We start from the raw sequence: 13,096 nt of genomic DNA, 5'->3' as shown, positions 1-13,096 counted from the left end.
CTGTCTCTTCCCTATATGGTGTACCAGCCTCTTTTCCTGCAGGATCTGTGTCCTGAGGTCCAGCATCTATCCTTGAGATGTCTCCTAAACCCAGCCTGATCAAAAGAATTTGTCTTTAAAAAGTTTATTTGAGAGCACCTTTTTAAATTGCCTGTCCTACATATGTAGTACTTGTCCAAAGGGCCTGAATTGCATAAATCTGACCAGCCCCCATGCTTTTTTGTGTTTGATATCCTTATTCCAAAGCATTCTACTGTTTCCCAAACTATGCCTCACATACTCAAAGCATACAGGTCTCCAAGGCTGAACTGAAGTTGCCAAAGCAGGATTCCTCTTAAGAAAACTTGCATCAGAAGGCAATTGTTAACAGTAAGCCAGATAGAGGATGTGAGCTTCCTAGATCTAATTTTCTCATCTGAGGAATTCAATACCATTACATTCTAAATCTGCATCATGCTCTTGCTGTATTAATTAGCTAAATGAGATTGTGCCAAGACATTTGATTAATATTACCAGAATTTAACTTTTTTTTCCACTATGATACCTCAGTGAGAAATACTACATCTGTGTGTTCACAATTAAGCCACTGAAATCCAATCTTCAATTTTAGGATGTTTTTGGCTTAGAAAACCTATTGAAATTTTATCTATCATGAAAACAATCTGATTCACATTCCTTAACAGCTCTGAGTAATATAGATTTGTTTCCTTTTTTTTTTTTTTAACCTTCTAACAGCCAAAACTTTTCTCGGGCAGAGAGGGAAGCTTCTATTTTAACCACTTATCTACTAGAACTATGTGACTATTAATTACAGGACCCAGAAAAGATTTGTGAAATCTGTTTCACAAAGGAGAGGGTGGCATAGATGTAAGAGAATGAAAATGCTCCCATTGTCCATAAAAAGAGGCTTAAGGTAATTAAAATAAAATCTTGGAAAAGACAGAAGTGGTGACTGGTACCTATTTAAACACAAGACTTATGTCACCTTCTGCTCCTTCAACCCTGTAAATTCTGGCATGATGATGATGATGATGACAATGATGTTTCCAGGAAGAAAAAGTAAGCTTTAATAGAGGGTAAGCATGGGGGTGGGGCTGGGGGAGGAAGGAGTGAAGCAGTTTCCTAACACTCACCTGGTTGTCAGAGGTGCTGTTCTCATTACCCATCGTGATTGGGGGAGACTCTCAGCAGGTCCTCCTTAATTAGGAAAAGATGAGCAACTGGAAGAGATGAAAGGAGTAGAAACCTTTGTGAAACCCATGAAAATAGGACCCCTACTTTGGGTGCGCTCCTCTGCTCCAGTATCTCAACAAACTCATCATGGAAAATTGCTTTGGAAAACTTTTCTCTTGAGAGTGAAATGCCACCCAGGAGTTCTTTCCCATACGGGTTGGCAGTCACTTGTTTCATTTGTTATTTTATTTTATTTTATTTTTTACCACCCCAAAGCTGGCAGATGCAGCCAAAAGTCCACTTTTGTTATGATGTTCTTGAACTACAAAGTGATTATATAAATGGAGACATGGTCCTGCCAATAATGCTTCATTAGAGATGGAGGCAGATGCTGTTCTTGCTACCCGGCCTGCTATCCCTGTTCAGGCTGCTGCCCCTGCCACTGCCTAGCTTGCTGCTGCCCCTGCCCAGCCTACTCCTGCTACCTGGCCTGCTGCAGCCTGGGCTGCCCGTGCCAGGCTGCTGTCCCTGCCCTGCCCAGGCTGCTTCTGCTCACTCACTGTGACTGTTCACTCTGGAAGGGGGACACCTAAGGCCACCTTCTCACAATTGGTGGTAGTACAACTTGGTGGCAAAGGTTAACAACAGCACTTAAAAATCTTTAAACAATGTGGCAAAATAATTGAAATAAAGACACACACACACACATATACACAATTGTACATATATATCTTTATCTCTATTGCTCTGGCAAGAGGCTTTGAAGAAGTCGGTGTAGTTTTCCTGTTTTCATAAAATGGGGTGGCATTAGAGCCCAATTAGAGCACACACCCCTTCTTTTACCAATGAGGAAACCAAGACTCAGAAAGGTGAAGGGACCTGCCTGCCTGAGTTCACAAAGGTGTTGTCAGAAGTAGAATTCGAAGGACAGTTTTTTGACTCCACAACCTGAAGTAGTCTCCCTCCTCCTACAGGGCTGGCCTGCCAACTGAACTAAAAATGCATGCTAATGTGTGTATGGAAATACATTGAAAACTGTATTAATTATCATAATAATGATGAAACTTTGCATTTATATGGTTTAAAAGGATCCCATAGATGTTTAGTATTATTTTCTTCAAGACTGTTACGAACTTAACCAGATTACAAATTTACTCGAAATCCAGCTTGTCTTTTCAGTGTTTACATTGTTTTACAATCTTCTAATTGTAAAAAACATCCATTTATTTTTCCTCCCCTAGGTACATATCAATTAGAAGGAACATAAAGGCCATCATAGCTGTAGAGCTGGAAAGGATCTCCAAGACTGCGGTCCAACTTCTTCATTTCATAAATGCACAAGCTGAGCCCCAGGGAGATTGTCACTTTTCAAAGTCACATACATAGTAAACATTAGAAGTAGGATTTTAATCCACCTTATTTGCTTCCAAATGTAGTGCTCTTTCCCCAGTATCACACTGCTTCTTTGTAAGCATACTATACAATGTATCTTTGTAAGCATACTATATAATGCATAGGAATGACACTAATTTCATTTTTTTAATTGAAATACTAAGCCACAGAACAGTTCAAAGGATGATGGACTTTTACTACTGGAAGAAAACTCAGATAATTTAGTCCCACCCTCTTAGTTACTATATTGATGAGGCAAATGACAGCAATTTTGCCCAGCTACTCAGTGGCAGGGTTAAGAATTGATTCCTGGTGTCCTGACTCTCAAGTCCCTGTTCTTTCTAAGATACCAAATTTATCTCCCAACAGTCTTCAATTGATTTTTGACCATCTTAAAATATCCACTTACTAGAAAATATCATTTCAGTTCATCATAATAGGTTGTCACATGTTTAATTAAAATGGCCTGTAGTTGACACCAAAGAGTAGTGTGGGATAGTGGAAAGTCATGGATCTGAACTCAGGAGACATGGGTTCTATTCTTAGTTCTGTAACTAGCTGGGTGGGTCACCCTGGGCCTATCTCTTCACCTCTGTGGACTTCAGTTTCCTCTTCTGTAAAATGAGGAATTTGGATAAGATGTTCTCAAGATCCATTTTGAAAAGTCAGTTCGTATGGCAAGTATGATTGCTTTAAAACAGTCTTCTAATCACGATATCATGTGTTTTCTTTTCTTTCTCCTTCCCTTGAAATTTATCGCTTATAAGGAATAAGAAGAAATTAATTACTTGAAGTTGCTGTAAGTAAAATTTCATCAAAAATATGGCAGCATGGGATAGGCACTTGGAGTCAGGAAACCTAAGTTAAAATCCTCCTTCAGACATTTGCTTAGTTATGTGATCATAGGAAAGCCCCTCACCTCTCACAGCCCCAGTTTCTTCATCTGTACAATGGAGATAATAATACTTGTACTATCTACCTCAGGAGAAATGTATTGCAAATCTTAAAGTGCTACATAAATATAAAAATATCCATCTGAAAAGTATTTCCTACTTGTAAAAAAAAGACAGCGTACAAAATATCATACCTCTCTAAATTAATCATTTTCTTATATACTTTAAGTTTAATAAGCATTTATTAAATGCTGACCATATAGATACAAAGATAAAATGAAATAGTCCCTGGCATTAAGGTGCATATTAAACCAAATAAAACTAAGCATTTGGGTTAAAAACCAACACATCTAAAATACGTCAAAAGCAATTGAACAGACAAATAGGAAAAAAAAAAACTACTTCTGATAGGATGTGAATTTCAAAAAAGCATATATGAAAAGCCTGGCTTGAGATACTTTCCTAATAAATTTTTAAATTATAGCTCCCCTCCCCCCTTGATTTTCTAGTAAGAATTTTTATCAAAGAACATAACTATGTTTGGTACTTACATTAAAAAAAATGATCTGCGGGCTCAGCTACCTCTAGCTCCGCCAAACCCGAATATTTTACTTTCAGCTGGATGTGATTTCACATAGTACTTTCTACTCCTCCATTCAGAATCACATGAGATTGAAACTGAGCCACCTTAACCAGTTTAGCAAACAGTGCTGTCTCCACCCTCAGCCAGCCCTGGATGACGGAAACCAGCTTGACTTCATACCTCCTTTGACAGGGCATGGCTTAACTGAAGTTTCCTGAAAGTTTCTGTCTAATACACAGCTAACATTTTAGAAAACTGAGAGCTGAACACATTAACCCTAATAACTAGTCCATCGACCTTCACCACTGAGGCCTTTTTTTTCCAATTATTCCATCAGCAGAATTCCTTTTAGAAAGGGCTTATCCAAATTAAAACTATGTCAGTGATTTACAACAGTGGTGTTGAATGTGAGAGCATGAAAACACTGGAATACTATATGCTTACTCGCCCTTAGCACATTAAAGCAGGAAACTGGAGTTTTCCTGTCTGGGGGAAAAGGAGCAAAATGTACTATTTATACATGGGAACTATTTTGCGGTAAATAATGCTGAAAAGCAATAAACACTTTTTGAAAGATGATGATGCAAACAGCCTGGTACTTGTTTATACTTAATATATGACTTTGGTTTTGACAAGTACATGCCCAAATGCGCCAGGTTCACAGAGATCCTTCATAGTGGGACCAACCCATTATGTGAGAAGAGATCACTGATTATGAGGTGAGTTTGCAGAGGTGCCAAAGAAATGACCTCCCCAGCATTCTTTCCCCTCAAGGCTTGGCATGGTACCAGGAATAATCACCAATGTGTCATCCTTAAGTAATTTTATGTCTCTAGGAGGTCACTATTAAGATACAAATTTGGGTTGTATGTTGGAGCTGGAGGAAGAGTATGATGTAGTGTGGGGCAGCTAGGTGGTACAGTGAACAGAGCACTGGCCCTGGAGTCAGGAGGACCTGAGTTCAAATCCAGCCTCAGACACTTGACACACTTAATGGCTGTGCGACTTTGGGCAAGTCACTTAACCCCAATTGCCTTGCCTTCCCCCCTCCAAAAAAAAAAAAAAGAGAGTATGATGTAGTAGAAAGAACCCTGCACTAGGGGTAAGGAAATTTGGACTGCAGTTCTGGGTCTGCCATTAAAGGCTTTTGGGAAATTAGGTAAATAATTTCCTGGCTTTGGGCCTCAGTTTTTTCATTTACTATGAGAAGGAATTAGATAAAATGATCTCTGAGATCCTTTCCAATCAACAAGCATTCACGAAGAACCTATACATGTCAGGGGATACGTCAGCACTTAAGACCCAAAGACAAAAATAAAGCAGTTCTGCTCTTAAGGAGCTTATATTCTATCATTCTCCTGGGAAGATGTCCTTATATAAGGATTTACAAAATAAAATAAATACAAGGTAATTTCTTTGCATTTTCTTTATAAACTATGGATGTGCCATTCCTGGTTTTATACCCCTTTATAATCTTTGAATAGTTCACTCAAGGAAAGTTCTGTACACTTTACAAACTGTGAATGCTTGAATGCAAAGTCTGAAAGGGGCCAAATCTTGACATTTTATTATCTCTGTTAAATGCGACATTCAGTGGATCAAGGGTCCCTGGTCAATTCCCCCATCTTTTCCTCCCCCATTAAATATCTGCCATTCCCCAAAATCAACAGGGGTATTTATAAAAAATATATTTTTTTACATTTTAATGTAAATTTTTGAGTTCCAAATTCTACCTCTTCCTCCCCTCCTTCCCTTCTTGAGATGGTAAGCAATCAGAGATAGGTAATACATGTGCAATTATGAAAAATATTTCCATATTAGTCATTTTGTACAAGACTCAAAAGAAAAAAAATTAAAGAAAAAATTAAAAATATCATACTTCAGTATATATTCAATCAATATCAGTTCTTTCTCTGGAAGCAAATAGTATGCTTCATCATTAGTCCTTTGGGATTGTCTTGGATGGTTATAATACTCAGTACAGCTAAGTAGTTTACGAATTAGTAGTTTAAGAATTCTTCATTGAATGATATTACTGTTACTATGAACAATGTTCTTCTGGTTCTGTTCACTATGCATCAGTTCATGTAAGTCTTTCCATGTTTTTTTGAAATCATCCTATTTGTCATTTCTTATAGCACAATAATATTCCCTTAACAATCATATACCACAGCTTGTTTAGTCATTCCTTAATTGATGGGCATCCCTTCAATTTCTAATTCTTAGCCACCACAAAAAGAGCTGCTATAAATATTTTTGTACCAATAGGTCCGTTTCCATGTTTTTGGATGTCTTTGGGATATAGACCTAGCAGTAGTATTGCTGGATCAAAGGGTATACACAGTTTTTTTATAGCCCTTTGGGCATAGTTCCAAATTGCTCTCCAGAATGGTTAGATAAGTTCACAACTCCACCACAGTGCATTAGTATAACTTGAGTACTTTTGAAACATTCATACATAATCCCAATTCTAGAAAGATCTCTGGTGATATTGGGGAGGCTCAAACATTATCCTTCCAAGTTCCTCCTCAATGTCTTATTCACTGAGAGAGGAGACCTGCCTGGGAAGCCAAGATGGACTCCGGTAAACAAGAACGGAACTGGCCTGTGCTCTAACCTAGAATGTTCAAAGGGGCTGAAGGCCCTCAGCACTTTAACCAATAAAATTCCAGGATGTTGTAAAGTTGCCTGAAGCCTTTAACTTCAACCAAGGATTTTTCAGTAGGCCCTGAAAGGCTGCCCCATAGGTTCAAGAGGATGTGGAAACCTTCACAGGAGCATGGGTAATTGGGAATGTGACCAAATATGGTTTGTTTACTCCACACAAGCATATACAAGAGAGTGGAGGCTGGCCCTTTGGGGACATAAAGTCCCAAACCAGAAATAGGCTGGAGATATGTGTAAATAGAAGAAAATATCCAACAGTGTGAATAAATACTATATGTTAAAAGACAGCAAAGAGGTAAACTCATAAGAAAAAAGTACCTTACCAACAATACAAGCAGAGCCTCAGATAGAAAAATGGCTTGGCCTCAAAGACTCGAAGAGTACCTTGAAAAGCTGAAGTATTTAAAAATTATAAAAGCAAAATAAAAGCAATGTAGAAAAATTCAGAAGAATAAATAGCTTAGAACTGAAAATGGGTGGGGCAGCCAGGTAGCACAGTGAGTAAGAGCACCGCTCCAGTGTCAGGATGACCTGGGGATCAAATCTGGGCTCAGATACTTAGCACCACACCCAGAAATAACTGGCTGTGTAACCTTGAGCAAGTTACTTAACCCCGATTGCTTTAAAAAAAAAAAACTGAAAATGGAAAGCCTCTCACAAGTAGCAGACTTCTAAAAAGAAACAGAATAGAATATATGTATCTCAACAATTCTAGGAGACAACCAGAAATATTAGAATAAAGTCAAAACACTGAAAAACAGCAGACTATATGAGGTGTCTACTCTCAAAAACAATTGACTTGGAATAAGATCCAGTAAAGATAATTTAAGAATCAATTAACTCTTTGAAAGTTATGACCAAATAAAGAACCTAGATTCTATATTTTAAGAAATGATAAAAGAAATCTATTAGAACAACAGGGCAAGTAAATATAGAAAGAATTCATTAATCAACTCATGAAAGAAACCCAAATTGAAAACCCTTAGGTATACCATAGGTAAAATCCAAAATTTCCAGGTCAAAGAAAAAAATCCTGTTAAGTAGCTAGAAGAAAAGGTTTGAGGTATCAAGGAATTACTATTAGGAGTGCACAAGTCTATGCTACAACTACTCACCTGACACTACTATTGATTTTCTATACTTTCTCCACCATGTTATAGTAGATTTCTTACCCTGGGTGTTCATTCTGCCATTGTGGGCCCTATTCTCTAGTTGGTCATTTCTTCCTATAACATCCATTTTAAAGAAAATGTCGGAGTCTATTATGTCTCTCTGGGCTCTACTCCTGACAATCCAGACTTTTTTCACCATGTCCTCTTAACCATACCTTTTGCTCCACCTCCACCCCTGCCCTTTTCAGCTTTCTTTTATTTGTTGCCTTCCTCCATTAGAATTTAAGTTCCTTGAGGGCAGGAGCTATCTTTCTTTCTGCTTCTATTTGTATTCCTACTGCTTAGTACAGTGCCTGGCATATAGTAAGTGCTTAATAAATGTTTGTTGATAGGGCGTTGTTGTTGCAGTGAATAAAGCACCAGCCCTGGAGTCAGGAGGACCTGAGTTCAAATCCGACTTCAGACACTTCACACACACACACACACACACACACACACACACGTACAAACACACACACACACATACACATACAAATACAAACACACACACACAAACTTTGGCCAAGTCACTTAACCCCAATTGTCCTACCTTCCCCCCTCCAAAAAGCAAAACCCCCCCCAAAAAACAAATAAATGTTTATTGACTCTGGCAAAGAGTAGACTACACTATTCTAAAAGACAAATGAATAATTTATAGCCAAGAATAACTTACACTGTAAGACTGAGCACAGTATTACAGGGGGAAAAATGAACCTCCAATAGAATAGAAGACTTTCAATTATTTCTGATGAAAAGACTAGAGCCAAACAGAAATTCTGAAATGAGAACACATCCATGTTCATAAGCGCGCACATACACACACACATATGCACAGAACTGAAAAATATGTAGACAGGAAATAGAGGAGAGGGAAGTTTAAGTGGGAGAATAGAGGTAGAGTATGGGCATGGTGAATAGAAATGAGGATCAGTAGAGTGGCCTTATCTTTGATTTTCTGGGCTTCTCTCTCTTCCTCCCATGTAGTACAGCACTCACTGAAATGCACATGAATCCAGTGAATGAAGTAGAATCTTAGTATTTCAATAAAAAGCTAATAAAATTACAGGAAGGACTAGAACTAAGTCTGTTAGAAATTAGGTTTAAGTCAACATCCCACATTATATTTCAAAATAACCTCCCAGTGGATATGGGACCTAGATATTTAAATAAAAAATCACATCTAAAGAAATTAGAGGAGAATGGAAGTAGATAACATTTCACAGCTATGAGTAGGGGAAGAGTTCACAAAACCAAGGGAGGATTACAGGAGATGAAATGGACAATTTTGATTACACAACATTGAAAAATTTCTGCACAAATTATCAATGCAGAGACCAATCCATTTATCGATGAGAGTGTTAGTTGGAAGAGTATGTCCAGAGAAGGGGATACATGAACAAAGAATATATACAAAATGAATATAAAGTCATTTGATGAGGGAAGGCACTAACATCAGGACATCAGGAAAGGTTTCATGTAGAAGGTAATACTTGAACTCAAATCTGAAGGAAAATAGAGATTGCAAACAACAAAGTTTAGGAGGGAGGGCCTTCCAGGCATGAGACGCCAGGACAAAGGCATGAGAATGGAATATGGAGTATCTTATGAGTGTGTACATGTGTAATAGCACATAGGTAAATAATATGGTGAGACCATGCAGTGCATGAAGAAAAGGGATGCTTAAGAAAACAGGAAAAGTACGAAGAGGCCAGGTTGTAAAGAAATTTAAGTGCCAAAAGATGAATTTTTACTAGAGATAATAGGCAACCATTTGGAGTTTATTGAGTAGATGAATGATCTGGTCAGAATTATGTATTAAAAAAAAATCACTGGCAGCTGTATGCCAAATGAATTGGTGAGGGGAGAGATTTGAGGGAGGAGATCATATACAATGGCATACTAAATAATTACTTAAAGAGGCAATAATTTTGATATAGTTTTAATATCAATAATTTCAAATGAAATTTTTTGTAAAGCACTTGGCAAACCTTAAAATACTACATAAATGCTAGCTATTACTAATAATAATATGTGACAATGGCTATACATGTGCTTTTAAAAATAATTTTTATTTTTTGCTATTTTCAACTTAACAAATACCAAAAATGATAATTTACAAAGAAAAGAGGATTATATATAATATCATGAGTCTCTATTATGTACTACTTGCTCTTTTCTTCTAAAGAATGTAACAAATTCAACATTTCTGAGCTATCTTATTTATCTATCTTTCTGAACTTTCTTCATTGACTTTCTTTTTATTTCTTTTTCATATTACTACCAGTCAACCCTTTCTTCCTCAAAAGATTCCCAAAGTTTAAAAAAAATCAAACCTCAATTGGGCAAATAAAAATAGTTATGTAAAAATAAATATACATATTGGTCAAGTTCTACCTTATTCTGCTTTTCTAGTGCATCACTTCTTTTTCAGGAATTCAGCAGTCAAGATTTATGGTTGTCCATTGCAATGATCAGAGTTCTTGAGTCTTTCAAAATTATTTTCTTTTACAATGTTGTAGTCATTGTATGAATTGTTTTCTAGTTCTATTTACTTCACTCTGAATTTGCCCATACAAGTTTTCCCAAGTGTTCTTCGGCCCATTTATTTATTGGAGACTGGGTCTTGTTCTTATATACTTATATCAGTTTCCTGTCTATCTTGGATAGGAAAATTTTATTAGATAAAGTTGCTGCAAAGGTTTTTTCTTAGCTAACTCTTACCCTTGAAGTTTTTCCTGCAAAGACAATGTTTGTGTAGAAGTTTTTCAATGTTATGTAATAAAAATTTTCCATTTTTTCCTCTTATGATCTCCTCTATTTGTTCTTTGGTCAAGAATTCTTACCTTATCTAATACTGTGCATATTTCCTTCTATGTTTCTCCATTTATTTTATGATAAAATTCTTTCTATATAGGTCTTGTATTCTTTGTGGCTTATGTTAACATATGGTGTTATATTTTTGTGTGAATCTAATTTCAATGAGACTGCTTTTAAATTTTCCCTGCAGTCTTTGTCAAATAGCAAACCTTTACCCTGTAGTTAAGGGCCTTAGGTTTATTAAATAGTGCTCAGTTGTTTCTGTCCCCCTGGGCTTGCCTATGCTGGAAAACAGTCTAATATGATTTTTGGGTGTGGGGGGATTTCCCCATTTGGACAAAGTCTGGTACATTTTCTAGATTTGTTTGAAGAGAAGCTAAGTTGTCCTTCTTCCTGCTCTACCTAAATCTTGGCTCCTGGTTTTCTTAGATCAAGACCTTAACCATAAGTCTGCCCAAGTCTACTTGCTAGTCCTTCCAAACCTTTCCCACACACATACATGCATACCCTATCCTCAGACCAGTGTGGTATAGTGGAAAAACTGCTTAACCTAAAGACACAGAACATGAGTTCAAATCCTATTTCTACCACTGACTACCTGTGTGACCTTGAGCAAGGCATTATCTTTTCCAGGCCTCCGTTTCTGTATCTGATATTGTTGTCGTTTATCCTTTGTTCTTGAAGAGGACCATGACATCAAGAAGGTGATGCCATGACTTGTAAGTGAATCGGATTTAAGTGAGGGAGGGCCATGCAAAGTCATATTTTGAGGGTCTACTACATATGTGCCAGGGACAACTATATGAGGGGTCTTCTTCTGTACCTGTGAAAATGAGGGCAATGGTCTAGGGCCAGTTCAGTTCTTGATCTATGATCCTATGAGCTTTGAGGCTATGACTTTACATAGAAAGTTTGCTATGTAACTATATAATCTCTTCTTTTTGTATTTTGTTAACACTTAACAATAGCAGAGAAAGGAGATGAGTTCAGGTAAGGTGATAGTCACAGACCCTAATTTACATTGATTAGGGTACTGAGCTTGGCCTTTTGGAGGCAGCTAGGCAGCACAACAGATAGAGCCCCAGCCTTGGAATCAGGAATACTCATCTTGCTGAATTCAAATCTGACCTCAGACACTTTTTAGCTCTATATACTTGGGCATGTCCCCTAACCCTGTTTGCCTCAATTTTCCTATGAGCTGGAAAAGGAAATGACAAACCACTGCAGTATCTTTGTCAAGAAAATCCTAAATGAGGTCACAAAGGGTCGGACATGACTGAAACAATTCAACAACTCTGCCTTTTCACAGGTTACTTCCCATAGCTGGAATATTTTCCCTCTTTATTCACACCACCTAGTTACTTTCAAGATTTAGTTGAAGTGCCATCTACTGTAAGTTTCCCCAGTTGTTATTCCCCCCTTCTCAAATAACTTTGTATTTTCTTGGCAAATATTTCGTATTTGTGTGTGTGTGTGTGTGTGTGTGTGTGTGTTATAGTCCTTTCCCTGTAAAATACAAGCTTCAGAAGGGCAGGAAATAGTTCCTTTTAAACTTTACATTCCCAGAAAATTCACAAGTATGCCAACTACAGTTTGATTGGTTTAATTCATGTGACTCATTAAAATGTTGAACAGCACAGGACGTGGACAGATGTTTAGGATACTTTACAAGAGACCACCTTCCAAACTGACATAGGCCCATTAATGCCCACTCTTTGAGTCCAGTCATTCAGTGAATTACAAATCCAACCAAATGTACATAATGGGCATGGAGATGGAAGGAAGATTTTGAAGAATGAAGAGGAAGGGAGGGAATGTAGGAAATGATGGGTGGAGACACTGTTGAGAAGAGGAAGGGTACTTGCCAGGGAAATGCATTTGTTTTTAACACTTATCTAGCCCATATTTCTCCTTGTCCAGAAACACAGCATGGGAGACTTTATGAAATGTTTTAATGAAATCAAAGTATACTATGTCTACAGCATTCCTCTGGTCTACCAGTCTGGTTACCCTGTTAAAAAAAGAGGAAATGAGGTTAGTCTGGAATAAACCATTCTTGATGAAGCCATACTAGCTTTTTTGTGATTGCCACTTCCCTAAGTACTCACAAATTTCTGTATTTATCAGAATCTGAATGTAGTCCCCCAGTAGGATGTGAATTCCTTCAGGGTAAAGTCTGTTTCATTTCTGTTTTTGCATGCCCTGCACCTATAGTGCTTTGTACATAGCAGATTCTTAATACATGTACTTAAAAAAAAAGTCAAATCAAGGCTATATGATGCATATTATATATTGTACCTCATAATTTTATATGTATTATAATACATATGTGTATATATGTGCATGTATATATACACATAAATATATGTTGCATGTGTATATATATATATATATATATATATATATATATATATATATAT

General features: G+C 37.2%; 1 protein-coding gene across 15 annotated transcripts in view; it reads right to left on the bottom strand.

The window, feature by feature from the left end:
- TACC2 (transforming acidic coiled-coil containing protein 2) overlaps positions 1-13,096 on the bottom strand; it is a 308,555-nt gene that overhangs the window by 277,829 nt on the left and 17,630 nt on the right. For 6 of the 15 annotated variants that reach the window (XM_069099137.1, XM_069099144.1, XM_069099138.1 and 3 more), the window contains exons 1-2: positions 4,010-4,171; positions 1,134-1,220 (exon numbers count right to left, since the gene is read on the bottom strand). In XM_069099137.1, coding sequence (XP_068955238.1) covers positions 1,134-1,166 — 33 coding nt within the window. In that variant the 5' untranslated portion in view covers positions 1,167-1,220; positions 4,010-4,171. Of the gene's footprint in view, positions 1-1,133; positions 1,221-4,009; positions 4,190-13,096 lie in introns of those variants that run through there. The other 9 variants (XM_069099131.1, XM_069099133.1, XM_069099135.1 and 6 more) reach the window with 5 other exon arrangements.

This window comes from Petaurus breviceps, unplaced genomic scaffold, assembly GCF_028583685.1.
Source record: "Petaurus breviceps papuanus isolate PSGF00001 unplaced genomic scaffold, PetGlider_PUasm1.0 37, whole genome shotgun sequence".
Classification (NCBI taxonomy): Eukaryota; Metazoa; Chordata; class Mammalia; order Diprotodontia; family Petauridae; genus Petaurus; species Petaurus breviceps.
Note: the sequence above shows the minus strand (reverse complement) of the source record. Positions and strands in the feature narration are given on the sequence as shown.